We start from the raw sequence: 20,987 nt of genomic DNA, 5'->3' as shown, positions 1-20,987 counted from the left end.
TACTAGCAGATGTCACTAAAACTCTTTTGTGGCTGTTCTGAACAGTTTCATCCTGCAGCTGCTTTCTTTTAGCCTGTGGAAGTCTTTCACCATTTATTACTGATTGTTCATTCCCGGGGAGGGGATCTGTGTCTGACTGAGCAGCATTAAAGGCAGGATTAAAACCAGGGGGAGCAGTAGGTTGCTTATCACTCGATCTGCTCTTAATTTCAATAATATTTCTTACTGGAGGACTAGGATTGTAATCAACCTCTAAAGAATGCATTCCTGGTTTAACCCTTTCTAAAGTGGCAGTAGCAACAGCAGCAACTTTCTTTTCTGCTTGATACTTCTGCAAACAATTTATGACTGATCGCCACAACCTCATTAGCTTTTGGGCAGCCTTATCATCATCAATCACCTTAAACTAAAGAATGTTCTCTAATCCACGCCACTCTTTCTCATCAAAGAGATCCCCCGAGGCTTTAAATAAGCCTTGAGCCCGACCATAGGTGTACAAAGCTGGCGGATCTTTATCTAAATCTATGTCAGCTAAATCACGTTTCTGTAAGTAATTGAAGAGCTACTTCGCTTTCCATAATCTGACCCTTAAGTGCAGCCTCTGTACCTTGCAAGCCGGCAGCTCTTCCCCGGACGGCGAGTCTTGTCCTGACTCCCCAGATGGCAAGTCTTGCTCTGACCCAGGCTCGAGAGGACTCCTTATGCCAGCATCGAGTAGACTTCCAGCCCTCTGAACACTGCATATTCGGCGCTGCTCCGGGCTCACCGCCTTAGTCAGAGAGGCACCGGGACCCCTGAGGGTTGCAAGGGTCCCTGTTCTGGGTGCCAAGATTTGCCGTGGGCAGTGAGGGAAGACAAGCACACAATCAATATGATTGATAAGCAAGCTCTGATTTATTCAAAGATCCTGTCAGTTTATACAGTTTTTCACAAGCAATGTTAGCAACAAGCTCTCATTGGTTAATTCATAAAGGTTCATTGTTACATGTTCTCCTACGTGCGGTTTCAGCTGCAGCTAAGTGTTTCATCTGCTAGCTTGATATATTTTACTTTGCTAGGTACATCTTGTTTTACATCCTGTTCTTGTACAACTCATATCTCAAGTATATGCTGCTTTTTTGCTATCTGTACATGCACAGTGTACTGTTCCTAGGCTAGGCACAGTGCTGTTTCCCAGACCCAGACACAATGCTGTTCCCAGGCCAGTTTCCCAGGCCAGAGCTCCTCCCGGGCACAGAGCTCAGGTCTGGGGTCTCAAACAGAGGATTGCTGGAAAAATTGTTCCATCGATCCATGACCCTGTTCCTGCAGCCATTCCCCAACACCTGGTGAAGCTGTGACAGCTCAAGCTGAAGGTGTGTCCTCCTCTGCTGAAGATGTGACAGCTCCTGTACCCATCTGTGAAAAATGCATATTTTATGATTGGCTTTTCGCAAATATTAAATTGAATACTATATGTATTATGTTATATTCATTAGAAGTGCTGTATTAACATTTTAATAGTATGGTAAATGTAGTTTTGTAGTTAAAATAGAGGCTATATATGTGGGGTTTTTTTTTACTAGCTCAAGCAAGAGATGAGATAATGAAGAAACTCTTCACACAGAGATGACAATGATGGGGGCCCATAAAGAATTACTGCCTCCTTATCGGAAAAGACAAACATTCTTCCACCTTCTCTCTGTCTTTATGGAACCACCAGGATTAAGGGGAAGAAGTTGACAAAAACCAGAAAAGTTCTTAATTTGCAAGGAATTTATGCATCATGTATGAGATGTATGAATATGCAACAGGCTACTGCTTTTAAAGATTATTCCTTTGTTCACAAGGCATGCTTATTGGGCTTAAGTGCCCGAGAGCATCCGGACATCCGTAATTCTTTGCTTTTTATTGTCTTGTAATTGTCCTAACTCTAAATTTTCATTACTCTAATTGTATTACTATTTTTATAACCATTTTATTATTATTAAGCTTTTAAAATTTTAAAAACCAAGTGATTGGCGTTTATAACACCCAGTATGATTCCAGTCACTCCCAGATACTCCCAGTATTATTCCAGTAACTTCCTTTATGATTCCTCTGTGATCCCAGTCACTCTTGGTCTCTCCCAGTAAATCCCAGTTTCCCCCAGTGTGCTTCCACTCACTCCATCCCGCTGCCACCGGAGCTCTGGCATGTCTGGACTTGTCTCCATGCTCCCAGCTGCAACATCCAGCCGGGCAAAAGTGTCTCTGGGGTGAAACACCACAGTGGCTGCTATTTGGTTCAGCAGCAGGGCCAGACAAGCCAAGGCACATCCTGTCCTCGATATCGGGAACACCAATATTTTGGCAACCTGACGTGGAGGCTGCCCCGACCCTGCCGCACCGATGGGACACTCCGGAGCTCTCGGAGCCTCACAAGACCACGGAGAGGCTTTAAGGCAGCTTGGCGTCCACTGGCAGAGCTTTGAGGACATAGCTCTCCAGGAGAGACTTTGGGCTTTATCCACAGAATACTTGTGGATGTCCTGCACCTCTGGGAAGCGCACCTCCTTTTTGGTGAGCCAGACCTTCCCAGAGGAAGAACAGGGCAGCTCCTCCTGCCCCGAGGAGTCCTATTGAGGTGAAGAGAAGACCCCGCCGGACCAGGACACCGATTTGGGTGAGTATCCCTGCTCCATAGCGGGGTGGGGAGCTCAGAAACAGTCCCTGACGAGGGACTTGTTCTTTTTCGCTCCTATTTCGAGCACGGCAAGGCTGCGCAGCCCCGCGGGGTCGGGAGCGATAGCCCCGGACGGCGCGGCTCTGCCGTTTTTAAAACCCGCGTGGCAGCGGCAGCGCCGCTGGCTCAGGGGGAGCGGGGGGCTCTGCCCGCCCCCTCAGCGCAGTGCGGGGCGTTCGGATTCTCCCGCGGCACAGCGGGTGGCGGCGGCGGCTCCCGGGAGCAGCGGGAGGGCGCGGGCAGCGGGGGCAGAACCATGGCTCGGGCTTTCTCGCCGGGCGTGGGCGGCGCTGAGCCGCGGCTCCTCCGCATGGCGCGGGGGATCCCTGCTGCTGCCGGCGGCAGTTTTAAAAGCCGCACAGCCTGCTGCGCTAGGCAGGGCTAAAAGCTGCGTGTTTTCGCTTCTTAACAGCGGTTTTTGGAAATCGGTACCGAATTCTGGTTTGTTTTTTGTCGGTGTGAGGTTGGGCTGTGCCTTTTACATCTAAAATGGGGGCTAAGCTAAGCACAGCACAGAAAGGCGTATATTATCAGATTATAGGAATGCTAGTTAGCGGGGATGTATAGTTTTCTAAGGGAAAATTGAAACAGTTTATAAGGTGGCCTTTTCTACACTTCCCGCAAGTTTCTCCTGAACAAGTCCACAATACCCACTTTTGGGACACAGTGGGTCACAAATTGATAACCTTGGGAAGGTCTGGGGACACGTCTTCAGCTGAATTTGTGTTTTGGAGTTTGCAAGTTCTATCAGCTTTACTCAAGCAAAGGGAAGTGAAGGAAAAGCCAAATAACAAGGAATGTACCTCTGCTCTTCCTATTTCTCCCCACCCCAGTTCTGAACCCTCTTCCCCAAAACTCGGTATTTTAAGGAGAGCAGACTCTGCTCATGCCCAGGGAAGCCAGCTCCCTGAGCATCTTGAAGTGCCCGAGTCCCTCTGTCCACAAAGTCCTGGCCAGACTGCGTTGAATTCTCCCCACCCTGTCTCCCCAGCCCAGAAACCCCGAGCACGTGTTGGTTTTTTGGAGAGCAGTGACCACCCAAATGGCTCCCAGTCCCCAGAGAGCCAAGAAAATGGAGGATGCTACGTGGCACCGCGCCCTACCTGGTCTCCTTCTTCCCATGATTCCCCTCAGCATCCCAAAAATCCTTTCTTTCCCCTCACGCCCCCCGATCCTCGTGACACCTTCCCTCCCCCCACCTTACCTGGCACTCCCTCAGCTCCGCCCCTCCCCCAGGGGGCGTCTGCCGACGTGACGTCACTGTGTAGCCCCACCCCCTGCCACCCCTGTCCCCGCCCCCTGTTCTCACGGTGGCCCCGCCCCCTGTTCCCACGCTGGCCCCGCCCCCTGTTCCCACGGTGGCCCCGCCCCCTGCCCGGGTTCCCACGGTGGGGGCTCGCCCACTGCTCGCTCCTGTAGCCACACCAGTGATCCCAATGCTTCCCGTTCAAGGAAAAAGCAGCAGGGAACTGCAGAGCCAATGCAGGGTCCCGATTTCTCACTCGCCCCTGTCACATATCAGCATGCAGGGCAAGGGGCAGGAGCCACAGCTGCTAATTGGAAAGCTTTTGCAGAGCAATTAATAATAAGAGAGATTTGCAAAACACACCAACAGTATGGCCCACAGAGCCCATGCTTCCGTGGCCTTTTAAAGGCCGAACTGGGGAGGACTGTGCTAGTTCCACATTATTTAAAACAGCTTTTTTCGTGCCTCATGACCTCTACAGAATTCAAACTATGGGAAGTGGCATGGAAACAGCTGCTGAAAGAGGCCCTCCCAGACTTGCATGCTGATCCAAACACAGCAAAGGATGCCAGTGGCGTGCCAATTACCATCGAGCATCTCTCCGGTGAGGGCCAGTGGTCTCTGGCCCCAGTCCAAGCTGCAGTAATCCCTGTGGTAGTCCTTGAGAGAGTCAGAGATGCAGCTGAAAAAGCCTTCTTTGCCCTTCAACCTGACGGCCCTCTCGAGCCATATAGTAAGATCACACAGCTACCATCAGAGCCTTTTTTGAAATTGGTGGAAAGGTTAACTAGAGCTATTAAAATCCAAGTTAGGAAAGAAAATGCAAGGGAAGAAGTTTTAGAGGAAATGGCATTTGCAAATGCAAATGAACAGTGTCGAGCTGTGATTTTAAGCTTACCTTTAGAACCCCCCCACACTAAAAGATGTGCTTCTAGTTTGTAACAGAAAAGTGCCTCTGAGGAGTGTGGCTCAGGACACCAGACCAAAGCTGCTGCCAAGGCCACCACAGAGAGTCGCCGTTGCCAGCCCAGTGCCCGTTCCATCAGCACAGTGGCACACTGGGCAGCAGCGAGGACCAGCAATGGTTGACCCCACAAAGCCACGCCTGCTTTGTAAGAACCTTGGGCACTGGGTTAACCAGTGTCCCCTGAAAAAGCAATTGGAGGAATTTAAAAATAGCAGGGGTGGAGAACTACAAGTGCTCCCAGGGAGTCAACAACAACAAAAAAAACCTAAAAGGGGTTCTGTGGTTCTGTGCAAGCACGGGGCTCTGGCACCTCTGGGACCTCAGAGCCTGCTGTGACCTCAGCCTGCTGTGACCCCAGAGCCTGCTGTGACCTCATGGCCTTAGCTGCACCCCCAGAGTGTACCCCCATCTGTACCAATTGACTGCCCTGACTGTAAATGTTTGGCTTGATCCAAGATCATTCCTCAGCAATTCCTTTCTTTTGCCTGCTGACTTTGACTGTGACCCTGTCGCCGTGATTTCTTAGGATTTTCTAAAGCCTTCTGAATTTACATTCTTGTAGAGAGCTTTCTCACGCAACTTTCTGTAAACAACCTATTGTTTTGCATTCTTTCATAGAGGCCGAGAAATTTGATAGACTGGTAGTTTGTCCAGTGTCGTTGGAGAGGTGGCACGTTCACCTTCCAATCCACTGGCACTTTTTGAGAACTATAAATGATTGGAGTCAGAAAAAATAAATTCGTCTCTTCATGGTGACCAAAGCTGTGGTGCGTCGTTTTTCCTGGTGTCCTCTGGTGACATCGGGTGGCCGCCGGCGTGTACTACAGCTTAGGTCGGGTGAGAGTGAGCTTACCCCCCCTCCTCTTTGGCGTTTTGCCTGCTGTGTTAGTTGTGAAAAATGCATATTTTATGATTGGCTTTTCGCAAATATTAAATTGAATACTATATGTATTATGTTATATTAATTAGAAGTGCTGTATTAACATTTTAATAGTATGGTATATGTAGTTTTGTAGTTAAAATAGAACCTATGTATGTGGGGGTTTTTTTACTAACTCAAGCAAGAGATGAGATAATGAAGAAACTCTTCACACAGAGATGACAATGATGGGGGCCCATAAAGAATTACTGCCTCCTTATCGGAAAAGACAAACATTCTTCCACCTTCTCTCTGTCTTTATGGAACCACCAGGATTAAGGGGAAGAAGTTGACAAAAACCAGAAAAGTTCTTAATTTGCAAGGAATTTATGCATCATGTATGAGATGTATGAATATGCAACAGGCTACTGCTTTTAAAGATTATTCCTTTGTTCACAAGGCATGCTTATCGGGCTTAAGTGCCCGAGAGCATCCGGACATCCGTAATTCTTTGCTTTTTATTGTCTTGTAATTGTCCTAACTCTAAATTTTCATTACTCTAATTGCATTACTATTTTAATAACCATTTTATTATTATTAAACTTTTAAAATTTTTAAAAAACCAAGTGATTGGCATTTATAACAATCTACAATATACTAAAAATTGTAAAACCTAAACTTCTCATCCATGTGACATACTAAACTACACTCTCCAATCCCTAAAATCCCTAAATGCCTGTTGCCCCCGGGGGATGCTATGTTGGTATTCTCCTTCCTCAGCCCCGGGGATGCTCCGCTGGTTCCCCTGGTCCTCCCAGTTCCATCGTCCTCGTTCCAGGGTGATGCCCCGCCGCTCTCGGTGCTCACTGTCCCATGGGATGCTCTGGCGGGGTCCTCCCCCCTCTCCCCCGGGGCATTCCTCACCGCCGTCCGTTGCCAGAGGTGGCGCCGGGGCGCTCCCGGGGCTCTGACGCCGCCAACCCCGCCGCTCCCATCGCCGGGCCCGCACTGAGCCCTGTGTGCCAGCACACGCCTTTTATAGTCCGGGCAAGCCCCGCCCTCCCGCCGACAGCCAATGGGAGTGCAGTGATGTCATAGTGGTGAGGGGCTGAGTGTCAAGGCCGCTTGTGATGTCACAATGAAGGGGTGGGGCCAGAATGAGAGAGCGATCTGATTGGACGATGCAGAAGGCGTTCCTGCACTGATTGTTCCAGGCGCTGATTGGTTGGATTGACGCTGGGGGAGGGGCAAGGCGGGGAGTGGGCGTGGCTCACATGGGAGAGTCCCAGCCCCATTCTGGGGCTCCCAGGCCCATAGGGAGGGGTCTCTGGGGGTCCCTGTCCCATTTCTGGGGGTTGTAGGTTCATGGAGATGGGTCTGTGGTGGTTCCAGTCCCATGGGGATGGGTCTCTGGGGGTACCAGCACCATTTTGGGGGGTTGTAGGGTAATGAGGAGGTTTCTCTGGAGGTCCTAGCCCCATTTCTGGGGTGGCCAGTCCATAGGGAGGGGTCTTCTGGGGGTCCCTAGACTATGGGGAAGGGTCTGTGTGCTCCCAGTCCCACTTTTGAGTGGGAACTTTGTGATTTGTGTGGGTGGCGAGCGACTCGTGGGGACAGCAAAGATCAGCCACAGAATTTAATAAGATTTTTTGCCAATTTTGCTTAGGAAAACACCTTACCTTTGGAGGATGCTCCGGTGGGGGTCCGTGCTCCTCCCGCCTGATCCCGGCACTGTCTTCGTCGTTGCCCCGGGGGGATGCTCTGCTGGTGTCCTCCCTCCTCACCCCGGGGCATTCCCCACCGCTGGCCGCCGTCCATGGCCGGAGGTGGCTCCAGGGCGCTCCAAGTTGCTGAGGATGTCAGCAGCCCCCACTGAGGCCATCCCTGCCCAGAGACCGTGGGGGAATGGGCAGACAAGGAGAGCGTCCCTGGGGCTGGGGCAGCAGAACTCAGAGGCACCAGCGGCTCCAGCTGGGAAATGGAGTGTGGAATGTGGCTGTGAAAGCCCTGCCTGGGCTGTGCCAAGCAGGACACACAAGCCCTGACTCCCATCCCCCAAACAACTCTCTCAAGGAGACATTTAAGAGGAATTGCAATTGTTTGTGTCCTCTGAGTTGGATGCACTGGAGAAATACCAATAAGAGATTATCAGGAGCTCCAAACAATAAAACAGCCTTTAATGGGAACTTAAGAAAATCAGAGAAACTTTGGCAGAAGGTTTAATATGACATTCAATGAACAAAAAACACTTTTCAGTGCATTCACTTGGCCCATTCAACTTCACAAGATCCAATCCTGTTCAATTCTAAGTTAATCAAAATTTGCAAGGGGACAAAAATAGAAGAATTAGACACAGAAAGAGAAAGACAAATAAGATGCAGAGAAGCACAAACTCAGCTACCAACTCCTGGATTCCAGCATTGGTTCAGATAGAAATTCCAAGGGGAGGTAGGGTCAAGATTTGTGCTTGCCTTGTGCTCAGCCTTAAATACCCCTTGGTGTTCCTGGGCCCTTCCCCAGGTGGGACTTGGGGTCATTTGGTCACTCAGGAGCTGGGCTGGGGGCTCCAGAGGTGGCTGTGGAGCATTGCCTGTGCTGTGCCAGGGACTGGCAGACACTGCTGGGCTGGGATAGAGGCTCTGGGGGGATTGGGGTTCCAGGGCAGGGCAGGGCTGGGGTTCCAGGGCAGGGCAAGGCTGGACCTGCCCCTTCCTCCCCACACATGAAATGTTTCCAGCCAACAATCTCCTCCAGTCTGTCACAACAGGCAGTGTTGGAGGTGAAATCCCAGTTCTTGCCATGGGCACCTGGACAAGAAGGACAGTTCTTTTCTATAGCAATGAAAGCCCCAGGTCTTGGCTCATTTCTGGTTTGATTGCCTGGATTTAGTTTGGTTTTGTTGTTGCTATGTCTCCTTGGTGTGCCTGAAGTGTCCAGTCAGGAGCAGAGTGACTCCTGCCAAGGAACTTTGTGGTGCTGTTGCTTAATATTAAATCTGGTTTTTGCTGATCCCTTGCTGGGGATTTTTTCAGCGCTCTCAAGCCCTCGTTGGTAACAGGGTGAAGGAGCCCTGGCCCAGGCTCTGGCCCTGGGGGACACGGGGGCGCTGCTGGGGGGTCCCTGTCCCCCTGTCCCACCCCCCCTATGGCCCCAGCCCCCGTCCCTGTGTCAGGCTCTGGGGTCGATCTCGTGGAACATCCTCCGGGGGAGGCTGCGGCGCCGGGAGTGGGGGAACCCGGGGGGACAGGGGACCCTGCTGTGCACGAGCAGCGTTGGACTTCTCTGGGGGAACTGTGAGGGGGGGCTGGGGTGGAGCGACCTCCCCAGTGACCTCACACAGCCCCTGTGATGTCACACAGCCCCTGTGATGTCACACAGCTGCCCTGTAGTTTCACACAGCCAACTCTGAGATGTAACAGGCTGCCTGTGATTTCATACAGGTGCCCTGTGATGTCACAGCCTGCTCTTTGAGGTCCCAGTGTGCTCAGTGATGTCACAAAATCTGCCCTGTGATGTTGCAGTGTGCTCTGTGACATCACACAGCTGCTCTGTGATGTCACAGAGCCCTTTTCTATGATGGCAGCATCTTCTCTGTGGCCTCACAGCCCGTTCTGTGATGTCACACTGCCAGCCTGTAATGTCACAGCTGACTTTGTGACATCACAACCTCCTCTGTGATGTCACAGCCTGCTCTGTGATGTCACAGCCTGCTCTGTGGTGGCAGAACTCACTTATCATGTCACACAGCACCTCTGTGGGCTCACAGACCCACCCTGTGATGTCACAACACCTTCAGTGATGGAACACAGCCGCCCTATAATGTCACAGCACACTCTTTGACCTCACAGCTTGCTCTGCTCTGTGATGTCATACAGGCATGCTCTGATGTCACAGCCTGCTCGGTGATGTCACATAATAAACCAGGGATGTCACAGCCAACTATATGATGTCACAACCTGGTCTGTGGTGTCACACAATCACAGAATCACAGAATTACTGGGTTGGAAGAGACCTTTAAGGTCATCAAGTCCAACCCATGCCCTAACACCACCTCAGCTAAACCATGGCACTGAGTGCCACATCCAGTCTTTTTTTAAACACATCCCAGGATGGTGACTCCAGCACCTCCCTGGACAGACAATTCCAGTACTTTATCACCCTTTCCATAAAAAAACTTTTGTCCTAATATCCAACCTAAATTTCCCTTGGTGCAGCTTAAGACACTGTCCTCTGGTCCTGTCAGTTGTTGTTAGGAGAGAGACCGACCCCCACCTGACTGCAACCACCTTTCAGGGAGTGTGGAGAGTGATAAGGTCACCTCTGAGTCTTCTCCAGGATAAACAACTCCAGCTCCCTCAGTCATTTCTCACAGGACTTGTGTTCCAGGCCCCTCACCAGCCTTGTTGTCCTTCTCTGGACACGCTCCAGCCCCTCCATGTCCTTCCCAAATTGGGGAGCCCAGAACTGGACACAGCACTCAAGGAAAGGTGCCAGTACAGGGGAAGAATGCCAAACACACCAGTGCCAAGTACAGAGGAAGAATGACCTCCCTGCTCCTGCTGGCCACACCATTCCTGGTCCAGCCCAGGAGCCATTGGCCTTCTTGGCCACCTGGGCACACTGCTGGCTCATGTCCAGCCTGCTGTCGACCAGTGCCCCCAGGTCCCTTTCTGCCTGGGCACTGTCCAGCCACACCATCCCCAGCCTAGAGCAGTGCAGGGGGTTATTGTGGCCAAAATGCAGGACTGGGCACTTGGACTGGTTAAACTTCATCTTACTGGAAACCATTCCAGGTGTCCCTGCAGAGCCCTCCTACCTTCCAACAGATGGACACACACTCCCAGTTTAGTGTCATCTGTAGATTTACTAATGAAAGCCTCAATCCCCTCATCCATGTGGTCAATAAAAATATTGAACAGAGCTGGCCCAGCACAGAGCCCTGAGGGACAGCACTGGTGACTGTCCCCAGCTGGATGCAGCACCGCTCACCACCACTCTCTGGGCCGGCCATCCAGCCAGTTCTGAACCCAGCACAGAGTGCTCCTGTCCCAGCCGTGGGCTGCAGCTTTTCCAGGAGTGTGCTGTGGGAGACAGTGTCAAAGGCCTTGCTGGAGTCCAAATAGACACATCCACAGCCTTTCCTGCATCCACCAGGAGGGTCACCTGGTCATGAAAGGAGACCAGGTTGGTCAAACACGACCTCGCCCTCCTAAACCCCTGCTGGCTGGGTCTGACACCCTGGCCATCTGTCACGATCCGCATGTGCAGGGTGTCGCGATGGTTCTTTTCGCCAATCCCAAAAAGGCAAACAACAACGGACTATCAGTTAATCACAACAAATGTACCTTTATTAAGGGCCAAAACAGTAAATGCAATAGTGGGGATCAGAAAGGAGATAAAAGGATAGAAAGAGAGAGAGAAAAGAGGGGGATGGGAATAATTACCAACACAGGCGAGATCCTCACAGTTATAGTCCACAGAGGAAAGAGGGGGGAACATGCAGGACAATGAGAGTGTATTGTAATTGCTGTGGGGGAACAGGTGAGTCCACTGAAACCACCAAGGCAGGACGAACACAATGAAGAATAAGTCCATTGGAATTACTGAAGAAGAACAGGTCGTGTCATTAGTGGTTTCCCCACTCTCTGTGGGAGGGGTCTCAGTCTCAGTCCTTAGAAGGAGGGTTTTCAATCTCCATCCGTCTGTCACAGTAGTAACGGGGCAGATGAGAGGCCTTCAGTGAGAGACCACTAGAGTCACCCCAAAAGTTCATTTGGCTTCAGGAGGAGAGTGGGCAAATATGTAGTAGGCCGTTCCTTGCTGGGTTCATGCCAGGTCCTTGCCAATTCCTTGCCAAGTCCTTGCCAGGCCTTGTTCGGAACAGCTAACGTAACGGTGCAGCAGCTGCACCTGCACTGCCGCTCTCTCCAAGCCGGAACTGCAATGGGGAAAGGGGTTTCTCCTCTTGGCAATTGGTAGGCAAATGTGGGGGCTTCAGACGGCCTCTTACACCTTCCCCGAGCTGTCTGCGGAGGAATTCACATCGGCCCAGGCCAGGCTGGTCAGTGGCCGGTCAGTTCCATTGGCTGGACGTGGCTCAGGACACTTCCCTTGGAGCCTCTTCAGGGAGGGAACGCTGGGGCTGTCACAGCTGGGGTGTCACAGACAGGGGAACGCTGGGGCTGTCCCCGCTGGGGTGTCACAGGCAGGGGAACGCTGGGGCTGTCACTTTGGGATGTCACAGACAGGGGAATGCTGGGGCTGTCACTTTGGGATGTCACAGACAGGGGAACGCTGGCGCTGTCACCGCTGGGGTGTCACAGACAGGGAAACGCTGGGGCTCTCACTCTGGGGTGTCACAGACAGGGGAACGCTGGGGCTCTCACTCTGGGGTGTCACAGACAGGGGAACGCTGGGGCTCTCACTCTGGGGTGTCACAGACAGGGGAACGCTGGGGCTGTCAGTGCTGGGGTGTCACAGACAGGGGAACGCTGGGGCTGTCACCACTGGGGTGTCACAGACAGGGGAACGCTGGGGCTGTCACTCTGGGGTGTCACAGACAGGGGAACGCTGGGGCTGTCACCGCTGGGGTGTCACAGACAGGGGAACGCTGGGGCTGTCACTCTGGGGTGTCACAGACAGGGGAACGCTGGGGCTGTCACCGCTGGGGTGTCACAGACAGGGGAACGCTGGGGCTGCACCACTCCTGCCCTGTCCCCAGCAGCTCTGCCAGCACCTCGAAGGGACACAAAGGCTGATCCAAAGGGTGAAAATTGCAGAAGGGGCTGAGCTGGGAGGGACCCATTGGGATCATCAAGTCCAGCCCCCAGCCCTGCACAGACCCCCCAACAATCGCAGCCCGTGCAGCCCTGGGAGCGGGGTCCAAAGGCTCCTGGAGCTCCGGCAGCCTCCGGGCTGTGCCCATTCCCTGGGGAGCCTGGGCAGTGCCTGAGCCCCCTCTGGGGGAAGAAGCTTTTGCTGATCTCCAGCCCAGCCCTGCCCTGGCCCAGCTCCAGCCATTCCCTTGGGTCCTGTCCCTGCTCACCTGGGCAGAGATCAGAGCTTGCCCAGAGAAGCTGTGGCTGCCCCTGGATCCCTGGCAGTGTCCAAGGCCAGGTTGGACAGGGCTTGGAGCAGCCTGGGATAGTGGAAGGGGGCATGGAACGAGATGAACTTGAAGGTCTCTTCCAAGCCAAGCCCTTCTGTGATTCTGTGATTTTGGGGGAGATGCTGAAGCTCTGTCTCGGCTTTATCTCACCCAGTGTCTGGACCCAGAAGCAGCCATGGGTGGGATCATCTCCTCCTCCCTCTCCCTGTGGCTGGAACTCACCCAATGGCAGCAACTGAATAATGTCCCTCATGGGGCAGTGAGTGCCAGAAAGGAGCGTTGCTCCCTGGGGAAACGTCCTTGGACTTCAGCAGAGCATTGAAATGGGCCCCCTCGAGCACCTCAGCCCCACTGAAATCTCCTCTTACTGGACTGAGCCCCAGAGATCTCCCAGAGCAGCTGCAGAGGAGTCGCTGTCAGGAGGAGGGACGTGTATCAAAGGCTGATGTAGATCAAAACAAGCTCTGGCACCATTCCACATTTTTGTTTGTCACTGGGAAATAAATACAGATGTCCCCATGCCACAGTCTCAGTCCACCCAGGGTTCCTGTGTTTGGTTTTATCCCCTGGTATGGAGACACGGGAGCTCTCCCAGCTGGACAGGGTGTCAGGAATCCCTTCCTGAGCTTGACACCCTTGGAGAGGGTGAACAAGGAGGTTCCTTGTTGCAGGAGACTGTGTGGGTTTTGGAAACAGGCCAGACCTGGAGAAGGCTCCTTCTACAGCCCCTCAGCTCCCAGCAATCCCATGTCTTTATTTGTGTGACTGTCTTGTCAGGGCAAGGAGAGGGGAGAGAGGAGCCTCCCTGGGGCAGGGAGAGGAGGCAGAGACACCAAAAGCAGGAGTCCCAAAGGGATCTGGGCAGGCCTGGATCCAATGGCTGCAGTAGGTGTGCCATTCCTAAATCCAGTCTGGGAGAGTCACGGCCGTGTTGCTGTGTAAGCTCTGAGGTATCTGCTGGTGGGAGATGCTCAGGTTCGTCCTGTTTGCATCCCCAGTTCCTGCAGAGCCGGTGTTAAACAGCGCCAGGGGATGCTCCTGGCACTGACCCTGGCATGGCTCAGGGTTCAGGTTTCCTCCATCAATCCCACTTCAGAGCTTCACTCTGGTGGGAAGGTTTTAGTGGGTCAGGTACAGCACAGTCCAGAGAATTGGAGGATGGTTTTATGTTGGTAATTCTGGGAATGGGTTTCTCTGGCAGGATGCTGGACACCAGGGATTTCTGCCCTCCTTTCTCAGAAGAGTTTGGGTTTCTCGTGTTAGTGCTGTTCCACAGCTTCCACCATCCCTACTCCTTTCATTGACACTTCCCCAGCTTCCCAGTGTCCTTTCTGAGGGGCAAGAAAGGAACGTTGATGGTGGCACCACTTGGCTGCCTCAGACTCCAGCTGCTCCTGGAGTTCCAGCATGTCCGGCACAGCCGCTCTCCGTGGGGCTGGGACTTGGTTCAGGCCCCCACAGGCCCTGCCAGTGGCCACTCCCCACTGGGCTCACGCTCTGGCCACATTGGGCTGCTGAAGGGTCAGCGGGTCTGGCTGAGCACTCCCAGCTCTGCAGTTCCTGACTCACCCCAGGGATGGGGTCCCGCAGCCCCGGTCGATGCTGTGTTGCCAGTGGGGCCCTGTTTTGGGGTGGCCATCGGTCCCTGCTGTTCCTCCACCCTCAGCAGCCCCACAGCAGAAGGGTCCTCTGGGAGCCCCGACAAGGGATTCAGCTGTGGAATTCCCTCTGTCTCCACAGCAGCTCTCCCAAAAGTCCTTTGGGCTCCCTGGAATACTGTCTCCTGAGGTGATCCACGCCAGGGAGTCCCGGGGCCTCTGGGCCAGTCCCAGTGGGGTGTTTTTGCCATTCCCAGTCGTGGTCACTTCAGCTTCTGATGTGCCTAGGCCTGAGTGGCAGGCCTCAGCCAGAGCTGGCTTACAGGATGAGCCCTGGGCATTGTGTGACTAACACCACCATTTTTATTGAGCTAAAAATGGATGACTGTCCTAGGGTGATGTTATGGTGCTTGTATCCCCAGTCGTGTGTTCTGTTTATGCCTGATATTATGTTCTGTGCCTTCAGGACTGACTCTGAAAATGAAGGATTATTTTGTCTTTTTATCAGCCGGCTCACCTTCCACCATGGTCTGTGTCTAGGAGAGGCTTGGCTTGCTTGCTTGCTTGCTTGTTTCCTTTTCGCTTTGTGCTTTTTTTTTTTTTGCTTATTAGTTAGTTCAGCTAGGCAGTCAAATTTTTACCCTGGACTGTTTTTTTTCCTCCTTCCCTTTCCCTTTCCTGAATATCATCTGAACCTGCTCCAGACCGGGACCTGGGAAACACCAAGAGACACCGAGAGCCAGCATTTTGTGACCTGCAGCAGCCATCCCCAGCACCGGAGACCGAGAACTGGGCGACCACCCCCAGGAGAGACTTTCTGAATTTGTCATCTCCTCAGAACAGTGAAAGAGTTTTGTCATCTGGTGTTGTTTTTTGTATTGGGGGGCATTTTGCTTGTTACATAAATGTTGGTGGTTTTTTTCCACTTCTCTCCGAGGGAGTTCTTCCCGAACAAAGTGGGGGAGGGGCCGTAGGAGGTTTGCTTTCTGAGGGCTCCTTCCAGAGGTCTTCTCCCAAATTTGCCCTAAACTAGGATAAATATTTTGGCACCCAACTTGTGGCTCGAGAGAGTGGAAAAAACCCTGTTCTAATCATATTTTGGTTGCAATTACTCTGGGCTGGTATAGAGAGTTACTGGCTATGCTTTTTGAATTCATAATGTCTCTTGAGGTGCAGGCCTGCATGTGTTTCTGGTCCCTAGGGTTTTTTGAGGTCTTAATACCTCTATGGTCCTTAGGTTTATTTTCTTATCCCGAAATAGCTCCAGTATTGTCCCTAATAGGTATTTTTTGCAGTAGAGGGGCACTGACCAGAATATCCATTGGGCTGGGCTTGGTTGTAATGGCTTGCAGGAGGTTTATAAAGGTGCTGGAGTCTATTCCAGGAATGTATGGTTCATGGTTATGGTTGTGCACCCAGTTTGTTAGAGAAGAAGCAGGAGATGAGGCTTTTCAGCCTTTGCTTTCCTTCTTCTCCTCTGAATCTGTTACATCCCTGTTGGAGAATGTTCAGTTTCCCCTGAATGTTAAAGAGACCATCTTTCTGGTATTTAATTTGGTAAGCTTTCTCTACACAGTCTGCAGCTTCTCTAGAATGAGGGCTGAGATTTCTAGAAGGGCTGATGAGACCCCTGACCCAGGAGTAGACACAGGTGTGAGAAATCCTGAGTGGTGTGGGAAATGGACCAAATCTTAAAGGAGTTTTCTGACCCTATAGTCTGGGACTTTCCATGTGAACAAATTCAGAACCCAGCTGAGGTTTCAGGCAAAGTACCTGAAAGAGGAGTGCCATGATACCCCTAAGGAGAAGAAGATCATTGCAGTGAGCTGGGCCCTGGCATATGCTTACCGCACTCTGCTAGGTCCTGTAGGGCAGCAGACAGAGGAAGGGGGGCAGGGAGATAAATCAGCCGCGATCCCAGTCACTCCGGCTGCAGCCAACAGCCCAGGCTCGAAGCCAGCAGCTAAACCAGACTGTAAGCCTCAATCAGTGGCTGTTGCTACCAGCACAAGAAGTGGAAAGTGCACAGACAAGACCGATCGACCAGTGGATGACGATGATGATTATGATGCAGGAGAAGGACCCTCAACGCCTCCTGACATAAAATCAGGAGTCAAAGAAACTGGTACAAGATCAGAGGCCAATACTGAGTCCTTTTCCCTAAAGAACCTCCGTGGCCTAAGAAAGAATTACACTCGACAACCTGATGAGTCTATAATTAGTTGGTTGGTCTGTCTTTGGGATGCTGCAGGTGAAGTTACAATTCTGGACGGCACTGAAGTGAGGCATTTGGGATCCCTGTCACATGATCCTGTCATCGACCAAGGAATGATGAGGAGGGCTAAACCTCACAGCCTCTGGGCACGGGTCCTGGAAAGTGTAGCACAAAGATACCTGTGTGCAGATGATCTTCATATGCAGCAGACCCAGTGGAAGACTATAGAACAAGGGATCCAACGCCTGAGAGAAATGGCAGTGGCAGAGATTATCTTCTCAGATGACACAACGACTAGGAATCCAGACATGGTACCATGTACATCTGTGATGTGGTGAAAACTTGTACGGCTGGGGCCACATGAATGCGCTTCTGCTTTAGCAATAATGAAGCAGGATGAGACAGATGAGACCGTGCTCAATATGGTGAAGAAGCTCTGGGCATATGCAGATGCTGTGCATGGCCGAACAGACGCCAGAATTGCAGCGGTGGAAACACGTCTGCAGAAATTAGAAGACAAGATAGAGGAGAATCAAAAGAAACTCAGGGAGGAGATTAAAGAGGACCTTCTCCAAATGTCGGCAGTACAAATTAGAGGCCCTGGTATCCAACGCAGGCATTCCCCAGATGGGGAGAGAAGGTACACCCCACGAGCTGAGCTGTGGTTCTTCATGAGTGATCCCCCTGAAGGAAGCTCTAAGACATATGCCCAATGAAAGAAGGATAAACAGGCTTAGAGGGGCCCTGCCTCTAGCCAGGTAGAGGCGAGGGAAAACTGTGTTTTCTGGACTGTGTGGATTCATTGGCCTGGTACATCAGAACCACAAAAATAGAAGGCTTTGGTCAATACTGGTGCAAAATGCACATTAGTCCCATCGAGACATGTGGGGGCACAACCTGTCTCCATCGCTGGCGTGACAGGGGGATCACAGGACTTTACCTTGGTGGAATCTGAGGTGAGCCTGACTGGAAATGAGTGGGAAAAACACCCTATTGTGACTGGCCCAGAGGCCCCATGCATTTTGGGCATAGATTACCTCCAAAGGGGGTATTTTAAAGACCCAAAAGGCCTGAGGTGGGCATTTGGGATAGCAGATGCAGTGACAGAGGACGTCCAGCAATTGAACACTTTGCCTGGACTGTCAGAGAATCCAACTACAGTAGGACTTCTGAAGGGAGAAGAGCAAAGGTACCAATTGCCACTTCAACAGTGCATCGCCGACAGTACAGAACAACTCGAGATGCTGTGGTTCTCATCCATAAGATGATTTGAGAGCTGGAAAGCCAAGAAGTGGTCAGCAAAACCCACTCACCCTTCAACAGCCCCATTTGGCCTGTGCATTAATCTGAAGGACAATGGAGATTGACAGTGGACTACCATGCGTTAAATGAAGTGACTCCACCACTGAGCGCTGCTGTGCCAGACATGCTGGAACTCCAGTACGAGCTGGAGTCCAAGGCAGCAAAGTGGTACGCCACTGCTGACATTGCTAACGTGTTTTTCTCCATTCCACTGGCAGCGGAATGCAGGTCTCAGTTTGCTTTCACCTGGAGGGGCGTGCAGTACACCTGGAACCGACTGCCCCAGGGGTGGAAGCACAGCCCCACCATCTGCCGTGGACTGATCCAGGCTGCACTGGAAAAGGGTGAAGCTCCAGAACACCTGCAGTACATCAATGACATCACTGTGTGGGGGAACACAGAAGCAGAAGTGTTTGAGAAAGGAGAGAAAATCATCCGAATGCTCCTGGAAGCTGGTTTCGCTCCAAGAAGAGTAAAGTTAAGGAACCTGCTCAAGAGATCCAGTTCTTGGGAGTGAAGTGGCAAGATGGACAGCGTCAGATTCCTACGGATGTCATCAACAAGATCACAGCTATGTCCCCACCAACCAATAAGAAGGAAACACAAGTTTTCTTAGGCACCATAGGCTTTTGGAGAATGCACATTCCTGAGTACAGTAGGATCGTGAGCCCTCTTTACATGGTCACCCGCAAGAAGAACTAGTTCCACTGGGGCCCTGAGCAGCAACAAGCTTTTGCCTAGATTAAGCAGGAAATCGCCCATGCACTAGCCCTTGACCCAGTCAGGAGGGGACCAGAGGTGAAGAACATGCTCTACTCTGCAGCTGAGAACAATGGTCTGTCCTGGAGCCTTTGGCAGAAGGTGCTTGGGGAGACTCGAGGCCGACCATTAGGATTTTGGAGTCGGAGCTACAGAGGGTCCGAAGCCAAATACACCCCAACAGAGAATGAAATCTTGGCTGCCTATTAGGGACTCCAAGCCGCCTCAGAGGTGATTGGTAAGGAAGCACAACTCCTTCTGGCACCCCGACTACCGGTGCTGGGGTGGATATTCAGAGGAAAGGTTCCCTCCACCCACCATGCCACCAGTGCTACATGGAGCAAGTGGATTGCTCTCATCACGCAGCACGCCCATACTGGTAAACTGAATCGCCCTGGGATTTTGGAAGTAATTACAAATTGGCCTCAAGGTGAAAGTTTTGGTGTCGCAGATGAAGAACAAGAACCAGTGACACAGGCTGAAGAAGCTCCACCATACAACCAATTGCCAGCAGAGGAAACACAATATGGTCTTTTCACTGATGGTTCCTGTCACATCATAGGGATGAATCAGAAGTGGAAAGCAGCCGTATGGAGCCCCACACGATGAGTCACAGACGCCACTGAAGGAGAAGGTGGATCAAGTCAACTTGCTGAACTCAAAGCCGTTCAACTGGCCCTAGACATTGCAGAAAGAGAGAAGTGGCCAAAGCTCTACCTCTACACTGATTCATGGATGGTAGCCAATGCTCTGTGGGGATGGCTGCAGAGATGGAAAGCGGCTAACTGGCAGCATAGAGGAAAACCAATTTGGGCTGCTGAAGAATGGAAAGACATTGCTACCTGGGTAGAGAAACTACCTGTGAAGGTTCGCCACATAGATGCCCACGTCCCTAAGAGTAGAGCTAATGAAGAGCAGCAAAACAATCAGCAGGTAGATCAGGCTGCAAAGATAGGGGTGTCAAAGATAGACCTGGATTGGGAACATAAGGGAGAGTTGCTCCTAGCATGATGGGCCCATGGTGCCTCAGGTCATCAGGGCAGAGATGCCACCTCTAAGTGGACACAAGATCAAGGGGTGGATCTAACCATGGACAGTATTTCTCAGGTTATCCATGACTGTGAGATGTGTGCTGCCATCAAGCAGGCCAAGTGGGTGAAGCCCCTGTGGCATGGTGGGCTTTGGTCCAAGTACAGGTATGGGGGGGCCTGGCAGATTGACTACATCACACTGCCCCAGACACTCCAAGGCAAGCGCTACGAGCTCACAGTGGTAGAAGCCACCACGGGATGGTTGGAGACCTCCCCTGTGCCTCACGCCACTGCCCGGAGCACCATCCTGGGCCTTGGAAAGCAGGTCCTTTGGAGGCATGGTACCCCTAAGAGGATTGAGTCTGACAACGGGACTCATTTCAAGAACAGCCTTATCAACACCTGGGCTAGGGAACATGGCATTGAGTGGGTGCACCATATCCCCTACCATGCACCAGCTGCAGGCAAAGTGGAGAGGTACAATGGACTGTTAAAAACCACCTTGAAAGCATTGGGTGGGGGATCTTTCAAAAACTGGGAGCAGCATTTAGCAAAGGCCACCTGGTTAGTTACCACCCGAGGTTCCACCAGTGGAGCAGGTCCTGCCCAGTCTGAGTCCCTGAATATAGTAGATGGAGATAAAGTCCCAGTGGCACATATCAGAGGTTTGTTAGGGAAGACAGTGTGGATCAATTCTGCCGCGAGTACAGACAAACCCATTGGTGGGATTGTCTTTGCTCAGGGACCAGGTTGTACACGGTGAATAATGCAGAAATATGGAAGAACACGATGTGTACCTCAGGGAGAGCTGATTGTGGGGTGATCCTCATATGCAAATATCACTGTTTGCTGGATGTTACTGCCACTGTCTGTACATTAAACCACACAGACATGAGACAGAAGGAAATGTGTAAGTGTCGAAGGTCTGAGCAAGTGATATAGAAGGAAATGTGTGTCAAAGGTTTGAGCAAGAGAGATGGAAGGAAATGTGTCTGAGTAAGTGAAAGATGGAAGTTTTTACTTGATGAAGTTTTTACATGACATTTGGTAGTATGTTGACGATTCGGAGATAAGGGGTGGAATGTCCTAGGGTGATGTTATGGTGCTTGCATCCCCAATCGTGTGTTCTGTTTATGCTTGATGTTATGTTCTGTGCCTTCAGGACTGGCTCCGAAAAGTGAAGGTTTGTTTTGTCTTGT

General features: G+C 51.7%; 2 protein-coding genes across 2 annotated transcripts in view; one reads left to right on the top strand and one right to left on the bottom strand.

Moving 5' to 3' along the window:
• Window positions 1-20,987, top strand: part of LOC137463965 (zinc finger protein 208-like) — a 1,270,300-nt gene that overhangs the window by 595,204 nt on the left and 654,109 nt on the right. Inside the window, exon 4 of the mRNA XM_068175306.1 lies at window positions 15,331-15,346. Within this exon, the coding sequence (XP_068031407.1) occupies window positions 15,331-15,346 (16 nt within the window). The remainder of the gene's footprint in view (window positions 1-15,330; window positions 15,347-20,987) is intronic.
• The window catches only part of LOC137463966 (zinc finger protein 271-like), a 1,077,684-nt gene that overhangs the window by 603,646 nt on the left and 453,051 nt on the right, over window positions 1-20,987 (bottom strand). The window lies entirely within an intron of this gene.

Source organism: Anomalospiza imberbis, chromosome 33, assembly GCF_031753505.1.
Source record: "Anomalospiza imberbis isolate Cuckoo-Finch-1a 21T00152 chromosome 33, ASM3175350v1, whole genome shotgun sequence".
NCBI lineage: Eukaryota > Metazoa > Chordata > Aves > Passeriformes > Viduidae > Anomalospiza > Anomalospiza imberbis.
Note: the sequence above shows the minus strand (reverse complement) of the source record. Positions and strands in the feature narration are given on the sequence as shown.